The 17837-nt window shown below is 41.5% G+C and overlaps 1 protein-coding gene across 1 annotated transcript in view; it reads left to right on the top strand.

The window, feature by feature from the left end:
- tmie (transmembrane inner ear) overlaps window positions 1-14028 on the top strand; it is a 92467-nt gene extending 78439 nt beyond the window's left edge. Inside the window, exons 4-5 of the mRNA XM_048596419.1 lie at window positions 11940-12089; window positions 13922-14028. Coding sequence (XP_048452376.1) covers window positions 11940-12089; window positions 13922-14028 — 257 coding nt within the window. The remainder of the gene's footprint in view (window positions 1-11939; window positions 12090-13921) is intronic.
- The last annotated feature ends 3809 nt before the right edge of the window (window positions 14029-17837 follow it).

The following is a 17837-nucleotide window of genomic DNA, read 5'->3' as shown; positions in this document are numbered from 1 at the left end:
GTTGGTTGGGTGTGGGGTTGGGGTGGGGGGTAGCGTGTTGTACTTCCTGAAGCTGGACATGAGCCATGCCTACCTGTAATTGCATTTAGATGAGGATTCCCAGGAGAATACTACAATTAATACCCATGAGGGTTTGTACCAATATACAAGACGGCCATTTGGCATATCGTCAGCCTGTGCCATTTTCCAGCGGATAATGGAGAACATTTTATGACGTCTACCCCAGATCGCCATTTATCTTTATGACATGTTAATCACAGAGAAGACCAATAAAAAGCACTCAGGGAACTTGGACATTGTCCTTAGACATTTCTCCAAAATGGGCGTACACCTTAGAAGGGAAAAATGTGAATTCCAGGCATTCCAAGTGACTTACTTGGGCTACAAAGTCAACAAGGCCGGGTTACTCCCATTGGAAAATAAAGCAAGGGCGATCAAAAATGCCAAGGCTCCAACATCTGTAACGGACCTTAGGTCCTTCCTTGGATTGCTGAATTATTACAGAAAAGTCATATGTCACCTGATCTCCATTTTAGCACCCTTACATCTGCTATTGAAAAAGGGTCAGCCTTGGAAATGGTCTCGTAGCCAGATTGTAGCCTTTGGGGAAGTGAAGAAGCAGTTATCATCATCTAAGATTTTGGCACACTGTGATCCCAAGCGAGATCTGGTGCTAACATGCAATGCATCCCCATATAGTATCGGGGCTGTGTTGGCTCACAGATAGGCCAGCGGGGAGGAACACTCAATAGTGTATGCTTCCCAGGCTTTGGTTGTGCAAAGTGCGAATACACCCAGATATAGAAGGAAGGATTGACGGCCATCTTTAGTTTGAGAAAGTTTCATCAATACCTTTATGGCCCTAAATTTGTCACAGTAACAGACCACATACCCTGCTAGGGCTATTCAAAGAGGAAAAGGCCATGTCACCCTTAGCTTCAGGTTGAATTCAGCAGTGGGCTCTCATTCTAACTGCATACAATTACAAGTTGGAACACCATCCAGAAGACCAAGTAGCAAATGCGGATGCCTTGAACCGCCTCCTGCTGGCAGATACACCAACAATGGTACTACAAACAGGGCAGGAGCAAAACATGAACAAAAACAAAAGTTACTGGAAAAGCTTAGCTGGTCTGGCAGCATCTGTGAAGAAAACATCAGAGTTAACTCCAGTTCTGAGAAAGGGTCACCAGACCCGAAATGTTAACTCTGGTTTTTTCTTCATCTGGTGCTGCCAGACCTGCTGAGCTTTTCCAGCAACTTCTGTTTTTGTTCCTGATTTACAGCACCCGCAGTTCTTTCGGTTTTTATTACAGGAACAAAACATACCTGGCTCCACGGAACAGCCAGAAAGGCTGTCGGAACCTGTGAGTTCTCCCCCTTCACCTTTACTGCCTGAAGAAGGGGATGAATTTCTATTGAGACGCTCCAGGACCAAGAGGTGGGTAACGGTCTGGTACATGCTGCCCATATCCCAGGCTGAGTCAAAGGGAATGGATCCAGTGCAAGAACTCTTCAGGAAAGGCTACAAGACAAAGAACAAGCCTCTGTCCCAGGACTTAGAGGTGGAAGGATATAGTGATTGTAACGAGGTCAGCCAGGTGGACCTCAGAGAATATGGGTTCCCTGATTGGGGCTGTTAACCTGGTCCAGTCAGGGAGCCTTGGCTGACAGACATAAACAGAACTATTGGAGGTTCTGTTCATTCTGAGAGTTGACTCTGAGAGACCTGGACCAACGTCAAGGCTTCTTCATGTGTAAATAAAGTGTGACTTGATGATGGGATACGACCTCTATGGATTTATTTCAGGGATATTCCAAGATCCATTGCTGCACCCTTAGAAAGAAAGTACTTGTGAAGCCCAGGGCCAGGGAAATGGAGGTCAAGTGTCAATGTAGGTTTGTGAACAAAATGGCTCAAGAAAGAGAGAACGGCAGAGAATGAGGAGGGGAGAACAGGAAAGGGAATGTATTTTTGTCAATGAATAGTCCCCTGGCACCCAGCAGACAAAACCGTTGGTTTAAGATATGTTGATGTTTTGTTGTGAATCGCTGCCTCAGGTTATTTGGTTCCCAGTGGAATATCTCTCAACTTTGGTTTGTTTAACATTGACAGCTGTGGCAATAGATTAAGATAAAAGGTTTCATTGCAATGCAGAGGGACAATATAAACTGCCAGCATTGGACAGTTCCAATCAATAAGGCAATGAGTATTTATGACATATGGAGATAACATAAATAGCATTCGATCTGAGCTAAAATACAGAGGATATGATGGGTGAAATTACAAAATGGAAGAATGGGGCTGGATATTCTGAAAGTGATCACAGTCATTGTAGATTCATCTGTTGTTTCAAATCTGACCCCAGAAACTTTAGCACTAACCTAAACTATAAAATTATCATCATGCACGGTACTGAGATAGTGATGTATCGCTGGAGGCATATTCCTTCTGAAGAGGCAATAAACTGAGGTCCATCTAAGTTATTTTACGCACATTTTCACTGGGAGGTTTTCTAAGTTTTCTACAAAGATACTTGAAAAATCACAAAGTGAATGAGCGGGAGGAACTTAAAACAAAAACCATCACCAGAGAAAAGCTGATTGGAAAGCTATAAGACATATAGGCTGTCCCCGGGTCCAGATGCCCTGCAACCTAGGGTCCAAAAAGATTTGCAGTAAAGTTGACACACTTGTTATAATCTTCCAAAATTCCTTAGATTCGGAGCGCAATACCTGGTCTCTCGGCGGTATGTTGGCTGGTCTCTCGCCAGCTCATGGCAGTGTCTCGGCTTGGTGTGCGAATGGATCCTGCCTGGGCATGTTCCCAGGGCACTGGGGGAGATCAGAGGGATAACAGATCCAGCAGCAGCGAGTGTATCTGCAGCAGCGGCATTGAGGACAGACAGCTGGGTTTCTCTGGAGAGCGAGACAATCAGTGGACTCATCAAAGACTGTTCAACTTTTATTCCTTTATTTTCTTGGTTTAATCTAAGAAAGACTTAAACTATTACTCATTTCTCTATTTTTCCACTATTCCATGAAATAATGCTTAACTTTTTAACTCTTGTTTCTCCTACTACATTGTACCCAAGATGTTTTTTGTATCTTAGCTACCTTAGTAGCTAAATTGGCGCTATGCGTGGTGGCATTATTCACTTTTCACTACAGCTGTACTTCTGTACTTGAGTACACGTGACAAAATCTAAAATCTAAAATCTTTAATCAAGGGAAGCAGAAAGCTGGAAACTCTCAGTTAGTTTGCTAACTTTATCAAAGGAAATTTGCTGCAATCTATTACTAACAAGGTTATAGCAGGATATTCTTAAGTCCTAATGGGATCATACAGATTCAGTACAATTTTGTGAAGGGGCATTGTGTTAAATTATTGGAGTTCTTTGAGGAAGTAACTAGTAACGTGCAAAAACAGCAACCTGTAGATTTATGCACATGACTTTCCAAAGCGCATTTGATAAGCTGCCATCTCAAGGTTACTACTCAAGATGACAGCATATAATGTAAAGAATAACATATTAGCATGGATAAAGAGTTAGTTAACTGATAGGGATCAGAAATTAGGAATCAATGGGTCTTCTTCAGACTGGCAACCCATAATTAGCAGAACACAAATTAATCCGTGCTGGGACCTTAACTACTTACAACAGGATCATGGTTGATCTGACAATCTTCATGTCCACTTTCCTGCCCTTTCCTCAAACCCTTGATTCCTCTACTGATCAAGAATCTACCTTTCTGAGCCTTAAATGCACACAAGGATTCTGCCCCCACAGATCCCTGTGGCAAAGAGTTCCAAAGACCCGTAACCATCTCAGAAAAAAAAGTCGTCTTCATCTCAGTCTTAAATTGGAGGACCTTTATTCTGTGACTAAGCCTTCTGATCCTAGACTCTCCTATGAGGGGAAACGTCCTCTCAGCATTTACTCTGTCAAGCCACCTACGAATATTCTATATTTTAATAAGATGATGCAGCTGTGTTGTAGGATACTGAAGGTGCTGTGTCAGATGTTGTGAAGAATGACCTCACTTTCTTATTCAGAACAATACTGAGGCTCTCACGGATTCCCATCATCTATTCCACAGACTCAATGTGTCCTCCAGTTGTCTGGACCAGAGATTCCGAGGATTAATTGGCATCCTCTGCTGGGACAGTACAGAGAATTGTGGACAGAATGGCATGGCATTCGATGGCCACCTCTGACAGAGTATAGTACCACTGTCCTTTGACCCTCTCTGTGGTATTCCATGGAAGATGAGTGACTGTGCTCCCTTCCATCTTTGTCACATCATTGTCACATCATGACAATGCCATTAGGTGTTAGCTCCACACCTACTGGAGGTTGATCCTAGGGTTCCAAATGCATGTATTCCTCATCCATTTGTGTAGCAACCCTTAGTGGAGGAATGACCATAATTTCTGTGCCTGGCTCCGCTGGGCCTGTATGGGCAATTTCACAAACATAACAGATCCTCAGTCTTGTGATCATTCAGCAGTTGCAGCACAATAACGTGAACAGTATTCTGATGAAGGGTCTAGGCCCGAAACGTCAGCCTTCCTGCTCCTATGATGCTGCTTGGCCTGCTGTGTTCATCCAGCTCTGCACCTTGTTGTCTAGTATTCTCCAAACATTGGGATATGAAGGCCCTTAACAAGGATTTGGGTGTGTGCCTCTGCATGCTGTGTCATTGTAAGAGTATTACAATGCTCATCATTATTGCACCCTGAGGGCAGCATTGAAGGGCAGAAGTTTCCTGTGAGTCGATTGGAGAGGTGCCATGAGGGTCCTGGGAGGATGGCAAGTGTCAAATGCCAGCTTCCTTGGTTGAAAGGTGTCCTGGAGCATACCCTGATATATTGTTGCTGGTGTCCAAGATAGGATACCTGAGGAGGAAGCAGTGAGCTAGGGTCACCAGATTCCCACTTAGACATCGATGTTGCGGGTTGTCGATGTCTGGTTTCCTCAGGGCAGGTCTAGGACAGGACGCTGCGTATTAATAAGTGGAGATTCAATGTTAATGAGGTTGTTTACAGGCATCTCACTGCTGCCTGGTGAAAAATCTCATCTCGACATCCAGAACTTAGTTGGAAATTGTGGATAGTTACTCCCAACAGCAAGATAGATTTACTGAACTTCTCATGTGATTCCACCAGGTTTCTCATCAAAGTCCACCTCATTCAAACCCCTCTAAGATACTGTCCAGCCTCACCAGCCCTCTGCTTTGGAGTCACACTAAACCCAGTCCTTTGCTCCTGCCTGGAACAGCAGCTCTGGTTGTTTCCTTCAACTCCAGCTCTCAGTCTAATTGACTCTGAGTCCTTATGTCTACTCAGAGCAAATTTAGCTGCTGCTTCCCTTATGTCCAGGTGTTAATGCCACATTTGACTTTGAACAGGATTTTACCTGGGCCCCTGTAACCCTGGTAACCTAATCATGTGGGCCTTTGTTTGCAGGGAAGAAGTTAGCACAACATTATACCATTCTCCAAACCAGAGCATTCTGTTTTACCTTAAATTAAAAGAGGCATCTTAAAACATAACCGTCTTGTAAAGTCTAGCAATCATATCAAGCTTTATACTGATCTTGGAGCTGGTACAGAATAATACCACAGTTTAAAGGATTAAATTAGGAAGTTACATCCATTTTAACTTGTGGCCCCTTGACTTTAGAAGGGCGATCTGTTCAATCTTTTTAAAATGAACATAGGATTTGCTGTGGTGGATACAGACAAACTATTTACTCTGGTGGAGGAATAAGAACAATATAGCATAAACTCAAAATTGGAGATGGGCCATTTACAAGTTAAATCAGGAAGTACTTTGATTCAAAGGGTAGTGGAATTCTGAAAGTAACTCCCTAAAAGGTTTGCAAGTGCTGGGTCAATTGAAGTTTTAAGACTGAGGGTCAATTTGACTTCACGGCAACCCTAACACTATTCTTGCAACTAGAAGCTCAGATGCTGGTAGTAATTGATGGGTCATCTCCCTAAATTACACATGAGAGCAACAAAATAAGAAACCGGATACAAGCTAGTATTCTCTGGGAGCTGGGAATTTGGAAGACTGAATTATCAGAAAAGTCACCTCGCACAGGAGGAAAAAGTCCACTTCAGTGGCATTGTTAAAATTGATTGCAATCTAATGCCTTCCTTTCTTAAGATATTTTCTTGATTTACTTTTTTTGTTCCGTTCTTTTGCCATACCCAGGGAAACAGGCCAACACCAATTCACATCAGAGAAAGGAAAACATGTTTTTAGCAAGTTCTGACTTCTCAATTATGGGAATTACTGAAAAGTAGTCCCCACCCGAAAATGCTGAAGTCCTCCCTGTTAGACCCAGATTGCCAATCTAACTGTGATAGTGAGGCAGTAATTGGCATGACACAGTGCCCCTGCTCAAATTAGTCTTGTTGCTGTGCCAAGGGATAAGGACTCAGTAGTTCTGTTGTTGAATGTTTGTGTTTGATCCAGAATTCCTGTTACCTTGACAAGATTTGGACTGATTCTAAGACAGATGAGGACTTTAGGCACTGACCACTTCTTTACAAACAATTTCTGTCGAGCAGCGAAATGACAACCGTGACTTTTTTTCTCTCTGAAGCAATCATGTCCCTTTTGGGGTTTATTAGCTTCAGGGCTGATCAGTGAGACAGAATGAAAATCTATCCAGCTGTGCTGACATTCTTTAAACTGCATCTTAACAGAAACAAATGGAGTTCTCTCCCTGCAAACGTCATGGGCATTGTCTGTTCCTTTCCACCAAATTGCTGTGAAGAAAGAGGGGCCAGCTGAAACTTCTTTCTTCTGAGGCAACTATTGCCTCATTATTAACTACCGATTACTGGGAGGGCAAGGATTAGGCATGGCTAAAAATAATGAAATCACAACACCAAGAGCAATGGATGTTGGGGTGGGCGTGGACCTGGCATGGAGAGGCAGAATTCTCATTAACATAATTAAATTGATCTCCTCCACTGCAATTTGAACCCTGATTTTGAAGGTAACTGGTGTAGTGAGATCATACTGAGGTTGCAGAAAAGGCAAGTCTGTCCTCATACTGATGAATAACACCTTATATTAACTATTTATACAATGTACATTAATGGGTGGGACAAAGCATTCTTAGAACACTACTGGCTCAGCCCTAGTTCCAATTACCCCTCACGTTAACGGGTATCACTGATGACATATACTACTCATCAGCATATTAAGACTTATAGAATCATAGACATATAGAATTTTACAGAATAGAAGGAGGTCATTTGACCCATCAACTTCTGAAAGAGCTACCCAGCTAGTCCCACTCTCCAGCCCTATCTCCAAAGTCCTCTAACTTCGTCACTTTCAAATTTGGATATCATGTTGAGACTATACAGGACATTGGTGAGGCCTCTTCTGGAACATCGTGTCCAGTTCTGGTTGCCCAGATATTATCAAGCCGGAAAGGGTTTAGAAGAGATTTACCAGGATGTTTCCTGGTATGGAAGGTTTGAGTTATAAAGAAAGGCTGGATAGACTGGGACTTTTTCCACTGGAGCAGAGGAGGTTGAGAGTTGACTAGATAGAATTTTATAAAATAATGAGGGGCATGGATAGAGTTAATGGTAGGTGTCTTTGCCCTAGGATAGAGGATTTCAAGACTAGGGGGCACATTTTTAAGGTGAGAGGAGAGAGATTTCAAAACGACATGGGAGGCATTTTTTTTACACAGAGGGTGGTTCACATGTGGAATGAACTTCCTGAGGAAGAGGTAGATGTGGGTAAAATTACAATGTTTAAAAGATATTTGGATAGAAGCATGAATAGGAAAGGTTTAGAGGGATCTAGGCCAGGAGCAGGCAAGTGGGACTAGTTTAGTTTGGGATTATGGTCAGCATGGACTGATTGGACTAAAGGATTTGTTTCCATGCTATATGACTCTATCCCTCTATGGCTATATATTCAGCTCTCTTTGAAACCTCCTACAGACTCCACCTCCAAAACTATCCCAAGCAGCTCATTCCAAGTCCTAACAACTCTCTGAGCAAACACATTTCTCATCATCTCACTAGTTCTCTTGCTGACAACCTTGAAATTGTGATTTAATCCTTATCCAACAACTGGTGTTGGATGAGTTCCCCAATCCATAAGACATCAGAACAGAAGTAGGCCATTCAGTCCATTGAGTCCTCTCAGCCATTCAATGAGATCATAACTCCACTTTCCTGCTTTATCCCCATAATAACAACCAAAAGCAGGAGTAGGCAATTCAACCCCTCAAACATGCTGTGTCATTTAAGAAATGGTAGCTGAACTCATGTCAACCTCAGCCCCACTTTCCTGCCCACTCTCCATAACCCTTCAAACTTTTACGAGTAAAAAATCAGTCTATCGCCTCCTTAAACTTACTCAATTTCCTACATCCACTGCACCCTGGGGTAGTGAATACCAGAGATTCAATACCCTTTGAAAAAAGTAATTTCTCCCCATCTCCATTTTAAATCTGCTCCCCCTCATCCTAAAACAATGACCTCTCAATCTAGACTGCCCCACATGAAGAAACATTCTCTCTACATCTACTAATGCTTAATTCCTTTACTGGACCAAAATCAGTCTAAAGGTTTCGAGAAGATTTGTAGCTCGGGTTGTGGATGAGGGCGTAGACTTCCTCGCCGAGCCGGTGGGTTTGTTTGCAGACGTTTCATCACCCTGCTAGGTAACATCGTCAGTGCTCCTCCAGTGAAGCATCGGTGTTCTGTCCCGCTTGTTATTTATATGCCTCGGTTTGCTGAGGTGGTTGGCATTACTTCTGGTTCTGTTTTTCAGTGGTTTGTATATCGGGTCCAGTTCAATGTGTTTGTTGATGGAGTTCCGGTTGGAATGTCGGCCATCCAGGAATTCCCTGGCGTGTCTCTGTTTGGCTCGTACTATTATGGATATGTTGTCCCAGTTGAATTTGTGTCCTTTAGTGTCCGTGTCCTTCTTTGTCCATGTGCATTGAGACCAGTGAGAATTGGTGTTTACTGCACTATTTACATCCATAAACATTGACCTAGCCAAAGAGACAACTGCCACACTGCTGGATGAATCAGGAAGGCAGGGACCCCATGACACCTACAGCATCAACAAGGACAGCACCCTGAAACTGCTGGATCTGTGCCTCACAACCACTTCACCTTCAATGACCTTATATTCAAACAAATCCCCAATATCAGGATTGATTGCAGAAGCAGTAATGCAAAGGTTAGAATGAACAGCATTCCCCACTATTCAATCCAAACTCTGGGTCCGCTATGTAGATGACACCTTCGTGATTATCAAGTGCACAAAGCTAGAAGAAGCCCACCAACGTGTAAACAACATCCTCACCAGGATAAAGTTCAAAAAAGGAGAAGAGAACAATAACTGACTACCCTTCCTAGACACAGTGGTAGAACGTCAGAACAACGGGGAACTCCAGACTAGTGTATACAGAAAGACCACACATACAGACCAGATACTTAATTACTCCAGCAATCACTCCAACACCCATAAACAGAGCTACATCAGAACATTATTCAAATGGGCCACAACACACTGCAGCAATCCGGAATTGTGCAAAACAGAACAGGAGCACTTATACAGAGTTTTAAAAGGAATGACTACCCAAAAAGCACAATCCATCGTTATCTCCATGACAGATCACAGCAAGAAGACACAACACAACCAGACACACTAGTCATCCTACGGTACATCAGAGACATATCAGAGATGACCACAAGACTGCTCAGACCCCTAGGTATCAGGGTGGCCCACAAACCAACAACTACCCTGCAACAGCTACTGATGAACGTAAATGACCTCATACCCATAACCAATAAAACTAGCGGAATATACAAAATACTGTGCAAGGACTGTGAAAAACATTACATTGGCCAAACTGGAAGAAAACTGACAATAAGGATACACAAATACCAACAAGCCACCAAGAGACACGACCAATTCTCACTGGTCTCAATACACACGGACAAAGGAGGACACGAATTCGACTGGGACAACACATCCATAATAGCACAAGCCAAACAGAGACATGCCAGGGAATTCCTGGAGGCCTGTTATTCCAACCGGAACTCCATCAACAAACACATTGAACTGGATCCGATATACGAACCACTGAAAAACAGAACCGGAAGTAATGCCATCCACCCCAGCAAACCAAGGCATATAAATAACAAGCGGGACAGAACACCAACGCTTCACCGGATGCGCACTGATGATGTTGCCTAGCAGAGTGATGAAATGTCTACAACCAACCACACCGGCTTGGCGAGCAAATCTACAACCTCAAAATGAGTCAAACTCAGCTTTGAATATACTTCATGGCTCAGCCTCCAGAGCCCTCTAAACTAAAGAGTTCCACGACTCACTATCCTCTGAGGCAAAAGATTTCCCTTCATCTCTGTTTTAAATGGGCCACCCTTATTCTGAGATTGTGCCCCTCTGGTCCTACTCTGCATCACAAGGGGAAACAATCTTTCCACATCTATCCTATCAAGTCCACGAAGAATCTTGTATGTTTCAATAAGGTTACTTCTCATTTTCTAAACTCCACTGACCACAGACCCAACCTAGTTGACCTTTCCTCATAACACAGTCCCTCCATCCCTGGGATCAACTTAGTGAGCCTTCTCTAATCTGCCTCCAATGCCAGTATATCTTTCCTTAGTTAAGGATTCTGGTTCTCAACATGTTTTTAACCACAGTCACACACGGCCCACCTTCCTGTAAGTAACAGGGTCAATAGCCTGGATATTTTCAGTGGTTTTTTTTTAGGTAGGATGGCAGGTACCCAATATACTTTGGAGTTTTAATTCCATTGTACACATTCTTTATCCCCCAACAGATTTCCAGCTAGGAAGTCAGCCTTATTGAAAGGCCTGAACTCCTATTGGTCAAGAAGCAGACCAATCAAGCTGCAGCATCAATTGGGACAATTCTTCTGCTATCTCTCAATTATTATTCTACTCATTTAATATCCAGCGATGACTGAGTAGAAAATGTTCTGATTAATCATTCGGAAAACTAAAGTTATAGTTTTCAGAACCATTCTCCAAACTCCATTCCTTAGATTCTGATTCCATTCCTCTCCCTGGCAATTATTTGAGATTAAAGCAGTCTGAGTACAACCTTGGTGATCCGGCCCTGAGATAAACTTCCAACCACATATTCCTCACTGAGACCAGCTACTTCCCCAACAGTAACATTACCCAACTTCACACCTCTCTCAGCCTTTGCTGCTAAAACCCTCATTCATTATCTGATTATATCTTATATATATAATACATCTGATTATTCCAGCGAAATACTGGCTGGCCTCTCACATTCAACCCTCCATAAACTTGGCGTCATGCTCAAAAGTCTGCAGTACATGTCTTAACTTGCACAAAATCCCATTCACTTATTATCCTCTATGTTTAATATGAACTCCTGGTCAAGAAACAACTTGATTTTACATTTATGATCCTCGTTTTCAAACCCCTCCGCAATCTCACCCCTCCCTCTTTATATAATCTGTTCCAACCCCAAAAATTTCGCAAAGATCTGCACTCATCTTGAGTTGTCCCATTTGTAATCACCTCATTTGGCCATCACATCAGTTATTTAGGCTTAGAATCTTGAATTCCTCCCTGATACTACCTTGCTTCTTTAACTTGCAATCCTCTTTTATCATTCTCCTTAAAAACTCCCCCTTGGGAACATTACATTCACAATTTCCTTCAGATAGACTGTAGCACCAACAGTACAGCACTCCCTCAGCATTGCATTGGAATGGCTGCCCAGACTTTTTCTTTGTTCGTCAAGTGAGACTTGACGCTTTGACTCTCTAACTCAGAAACAAGGCAACCTGTACATGGAGATCACCAAGATCCTTAGAGAATCATGAGACCTTTCTGTTTCTTTCCAGTAATTGTACTGTGCTGCATCTTCAAGTGCCGAATCCCCAGAACAAAGAAGGAGATTGAAGCACGCTATGCCCAGCGTCAGGCTGCAAAGAGGTACGCCAACACTTTGGATAATGTTCCACCACTCAACGAACTGACAGAGATGCCAGGAGGTGAGCAATGAGTTTCCTGAGTATTAAAACACCTCTTCCAAAATATATATCTATGAAGACACCTTCCTCCTGTATTAAAGGTTCAGAAGGAAAGCATAGACAAGAGCCAAAGAAATTAAATCAAACAATGAAATCTTTGCACCTTGTAGCTTGGACTTTGGCCAAGGATACTGGATGTTGACAGGTGTCATGGAATTCATGGAAATTAATTTTTCAGGCAAGACAATCAAATTATGTAGAAAATTTCCTCAGTGTATGAATGAGGAGACCCATTTGCCTGAAACTTCTAAGAGCCCTAGTGTGTTTTTTAAATCACAGAGTTCCTGCCTTTTACTTCCTCCTTCTTAATTTAGGGAACAGCAAATTCCTTCCCAAAACTCCCTTGAAATAAAGTCGACCAGCACTGTTAATACCTTGTATAACAGATTCCACTCTAGCTGCTTATAAAGGCCCCTGAGTCATCTTCCTCGCTGGTATAATAAAAGAAATTGCAGGAAACACTCACTAATCCATTACAAAAATCAGATGTTATATTGTTCACTGATGATTGCATAGTGTTCAGCTCTATGTGAAATTCTGAAGATAAAGTAGCAGTCCATGCATGCATGCAGCAAGGCCAGGACATTAGGCAGACTTGGTAAATAGCTGATAAGCAGTCATGTTACTCCAACTACAAGCAGTGATCTTCTCTGTTGCACCTGACAGCACCTGAGAGCATTTTTAAATAAGGGCTACAGTGGTTCAAGAACACGAGGAATAAGGATTAAGCAGGAAATGCCAGCGATGCCTGCTAAATTAATTTTAACAAAAGAGAAAGGACTGGCTAACATTTAGGGTGTAAATCAGCTGCACAATACACAAGAGATAGAACAACCATCAGCTAGGGTTACAAGGAAAAAGAGAGAAATGCACCTCACCAAAGACCAGTAGGAATTGACACACATCCTTGTAGACCACCTAACTCCATGTTGAGTTATGAATCAAGTAACACTCCTTTAAATTCATAGGAAGTGGAGTATGCCATTCAGCCTCTTGAACGTGTACTGTTACTCCAATAGGTCATCGCTCATCTGTCATTCACTTAGTTTCTCCTAGCATGCTTGCAGAGATTATGCCAAATGTTAAGGATTAAGTTAGGAGATTTTAATGAAATGATTTTCTTTCATTATTTCATAACACAATTAAAAGTGATAAGCTGTATGTAATCCCCTGCTTAAAATGCTCCTGTGAATAACTTTATTACATTATGGGTGCTATTTAAATGGAAGTTTTTGTTGCAGTTATTTTGATTTACGTGTTTCAAAATTAGATCAGTGTCCCATCAGTGTTTATCTTCCTCCTCTGTGCTGTTGTAGCTAATTGAAATATTTCTGGTTGAGGTGCCCTGGGGCTGTGACTACAGTTGAATCTCTGAGCTTTCAATCAGCTCATTGTCGTTATCTGGTCTCATCTGAATCAGCAGCTGGAGCAAAAGGAATTAATTTTAAAAAGTCAGCACAGTTATTTCGAGTTATGTACGTGTGTGTCATCACATGGGTGTGCACATATGTTTATGTGTCCTTATATATGTGTATGTAGTCTGCAAAGTACAAGAACATACCATAATTACACTCTCAACAATCATTTGGCCTGATAAGGGAGGTTGTGGAAGGCTACTAGTCCCTGTGAATCTGCATTTCAGCTTCAGAACATAAAATATCAGAAAAAAAGAGTAAAGCTTCAGTAAAATTAAAAGTAAATGAAAGAAAATCATATTGTCTCACTTAACTTGTCCTGATCTGCTTTCTCATTTTCTCTCTTTTTATTTTCTCTCTTTTTACCCTTTATCCTAGATTCCTCTGACACTATTCCTTTGCAAACTGTCTCTGGTCAACTCCAGCACAGATCTGTCCACTCTCTACCTGTCCTTCAGGAGGAAGATGAAATGGCTCCTGTTTGAATTCAAGACCACTGATAACTGGGTCAAATTTTGTTCTTTTATTTCAATCCCTCCACCAAAAAGAACCTGTAACTGAAGAAACTTCCTCTCCTATCTTTCTGTCTCTCATTTGAAGGGCTATCATCAGATTTGTTGGTTTAAGTGAAATGAATTTGTTGAATGTTTTGACAACTGCATGCCATAAAGGCCTCATTTGCAGTAATGTTTTAGTAGGAATGCTACATTTTAGTCCTCAGCTCCTGATCTGTCGTAGGAATTCAAGGCTGATATGAAAAGACAGAATCCATCCTCTCTGTCAACACATGGATAGTACACCAACAGTGCTGCTTGTTTTAGTAGTGCTGAGCAAGGTTTGCTAATTTATTGCTTAGAAAGTGGATGCAACACATACTAGGAATCGGCAATTGTGAAGTTCACTGCAGGAGCTGAGTCAAGGTAAATCAATGAATAAATAAAGGACCAGTCATTAAAAAATGCAATATACTCTTGATGCTGAAAATCTGAAACAAAAACAGAAAATTCTGGAAATATTCAGCAGGCCTGGCAGCATTGTTGAAAATTGAAACAGTATAAATATTTCATGTCAATAACCTTCCATCAGAACTGAAGAGATTTAATAAAAATGGAAAGTGCTGGAGAAACTCAGAAGGTCTGGCAGCATCCATGGAGACAGAAAGAGTTCATGTTTCAAGTCCAATATGACTCTTCAGAGATATAAGACCATATGAAATAGAAACAGAAGTAGGCCGTTCAGCCCATTGAATCTGCTCCACTATTCTACAAGATCATGGCTGATCTGATTATCCTCAAGACCACTTTACTGCGTTTTCTCCATAAACCTTGTTTCCCTTATGGATTAAAAATCTGTCTATCTCAACTTTGAATATATTTAATGACCCAGCCACGACAGCCCTCTGTGGCAAAGAATTATACTCTAAGAGAAGAAATTCTTCTTCATCTCTGTTTTAAGGAAGTTTGAAAGCAGACAAAGGTGGCAGGGAGCTAGTGGGAATGGGGGATGTTAGTGTGGCATGATTGAAAGGGAAACTATGTGATGGGTTGAAAGACAAAGCAGATTAAATACAAGGAAAACTATATTGCAATGATAAAGTAAAGTAAAGATGATAAAGTAAAGAAGCAAAAGGTTGGGTTAAAAAAAGTATGATTGCTGCCAGACCTGCCAAATATTTCCAACATTTTCTGTTTTTAACTAAATAAGTAACCAGTTAGCGTTATCATTGATTCGCAGACAGCAGTTGCACTGAAGATATATGATCACTGATGTACCAACACTGGGGCTTTCCTATACTTTTGATCGAATAGGATTCACCCAATTTTTCCCACAAAGTGGGAAATGGAAAAAGTTCCCTACACTTGCTAAAGCTTAATTGTTAATTCACTTCAATTAATTCAAGTTTCTAGTCAGTAAATGTAGAAGCCAACAAGCATAGACAGTAAGATTTCTGATCCATAGCAATGAATCCTGCTGAAATTTTTGATCCAAAGCCTTTACTCATGCTGTCAGACCAAAAACCCTGAGAACATCATATCTTTCCTAAGCTAGCCACCTAGGCTAAAGGCCTGATGATCACTGGATGTCGCTATAGTGCTCTGATTTCCATTGGCATCCATTGTAATCCCTAACTCCCATTAGTTTCCCATACTAATCCTTAATGTCCATTGGTTGCTCACACTGAACCCTGGCCCCCACTGATGGCCCATACTGAATCTTGATTCCCATTGGTCACTCGTACTGAGCCCTGAATCTTGCTGCTTTCCACAACTAAACCTAAACCCTGTTTGTCTGTGCATCTTCATTAAGGGCACTTCTTTCTCTGTTTCGGATCAAGTTTAATAGGTTATCAGCTTGAATCAGCAGCTGCAGTGCAAGTGATGTAGCAGAGGAATCATGGAAATTACCATAAAAAGAAGAGTGAAGTCCATCTATTTCACCTTGCATCGTCCAAGTATTTACATGGAAACATCACATATAGAACAAGAGATATTAGGGAGGGAATTACCTAAAACAATCACCATCACCGGGGGAAAAATGCTAAAAAAAATTATTTAGCATAATGGCAACAAGGACTAGAGCACCTGCAATCTAGAATCTTTGGAAGCACAGAAAGTAGATGCATTGGTTACAATCTTCTAAACCTACTTTTAAACTGGAAGCGTCCCAGCGAATCAAAAAATAGAGAATGTAAAATCTTCATTTAAGAAAGGCTGGAGGCAGACAGCTAGAAACTGTAGACCAGTTAAATTATCATCCACTCCTCCCACCTGACTGACCAATCCCCACCACCTCGTACCTGCACTCACCTATCACCATCCCACCTACCTTCCCCAGCCCCACCCCTCTCTCTATTTATTTCAGAGCTCCCTTCCCCCTCCCCCTTTCTGGAGAAGGATCCTGACCCAAAATGTCAACGTTCCTATTTCTCTGATGCTGCCTGACCCGCTGTGCTCCTCCAGCTCCACACTATGTTATATCTGTCTTAGGGAAGGCCCTAAGCACCATTTTTAAGGAGGCTAAAGCAGGATTCTGAGAGAGTCAAATTTGGTTAGGCAAAATCAATATTGTTTTATGAAAGGAAAAATGAGTAAACTGATTTATTAGTTTTGTGACAAAGTAACATTCTTGATGAATAAAGGGAAACCAGTCAATGTGGTTTACTTGCATTTCCAAAAGGCATTTGATAAAGTGCCACATAAAATGTTGCTTCACAAGGTAAGGACACATGGTGTAGGGGATAAGATATCAGCATGGATAGACCATTGGTTAGATAATAGGAAGCAGAGAGTAGGGATGTATGAGTGATTTTTGGGTTGGTAAGGCATCACTAGTGGAGTGCCGGGGGGTCAGTGCTTGTTCCTCAACTATTTGTAATTTATATGAATGACTTTTATGGGCGGACCAAATATAAGGTAGCTAAATTTGCCAATGACAACAAAATGTGTAAGTAGGTTGTCAGAAGAAGGAAAGAGCCTGCAAGGGGACATAGTTACGTTAAATGAATGGGCAAAAAATTGGCAGACGGAGTACAACAATGGTAAGTGAGAACACATCCATTTTTTCACCAGGAACAGAAATTCATTTAAATAAAGAGAGATTGCAGGACTCAATGGTGTAGAGGAATCTGGGTATGCTGGTGCATGAATCACAGAAAATTACTGTGCAGGTACCTGAAGTAATTAGGAAAGAACATTTATGCCATGTGTGCCATTTATTGTAATGGAAATGCAACAGAAAAGCCAGGAAGATTTAGATATTTTAAGGGATATTTTATTGCAAATGTGCAGGACATTGGTGAGTGCTATGTATAGATTTGGTTTCCTTATTGGAAAGAAGATAAAACTGCTTTAGAAGCATTTTAGAGAAGGTGCAATTGATTCTTCTCTGGAATGAAGATCTTGTGTTATGAAGGAAGGTTGAGTCGGTTGGGCCTATACCCGTAGGTTATGCCTGTTCCCATTAGTGATCTGACTGAATGTAACCCCAGAGGATGTTTCCTCTGGTGGGGAAAACTAAACCAAGGGCAAAGCTCAAGAATAACAGGTCTCCCTATAAAAAAACAGATGAAGAAAACAAATCTCAGAGGAGGTATTAGAACATGAAATTCTCATTCTGAAAAGGTATTGAAGGCTAAGTTCATTAAATTTATTCAAGGTTTAATTAGATAGATTGTGTTAGACAAGGGAATCAAGGATTATGGGATTTAACAGGAAAGTGGAGATTAGACCACAATCAGATCAGCCATGATCTTATTGAATGATGGGGAAGGCTTGAAGGGCCAAATGGCTTATTC

Source organism: Rhincodon typus, chromosome 4, assembly GCF_021869965.1.
Source record: "Rhincodon typus isolate 14 chromosome 4, sRhiTyp1.1, whole genome shotgun sequence".
Taxonomy (NCBI): domain Eukaryota; kingdom Metazoa; phylum Chordata; class Chondrichthyes; order Orectolobiformes; family Rhincodontidae; genus Rhincodon; species Rhincodon typus.
This window is presented reverse-complemented; position numbering and strand designations above follow the sequence as displayed.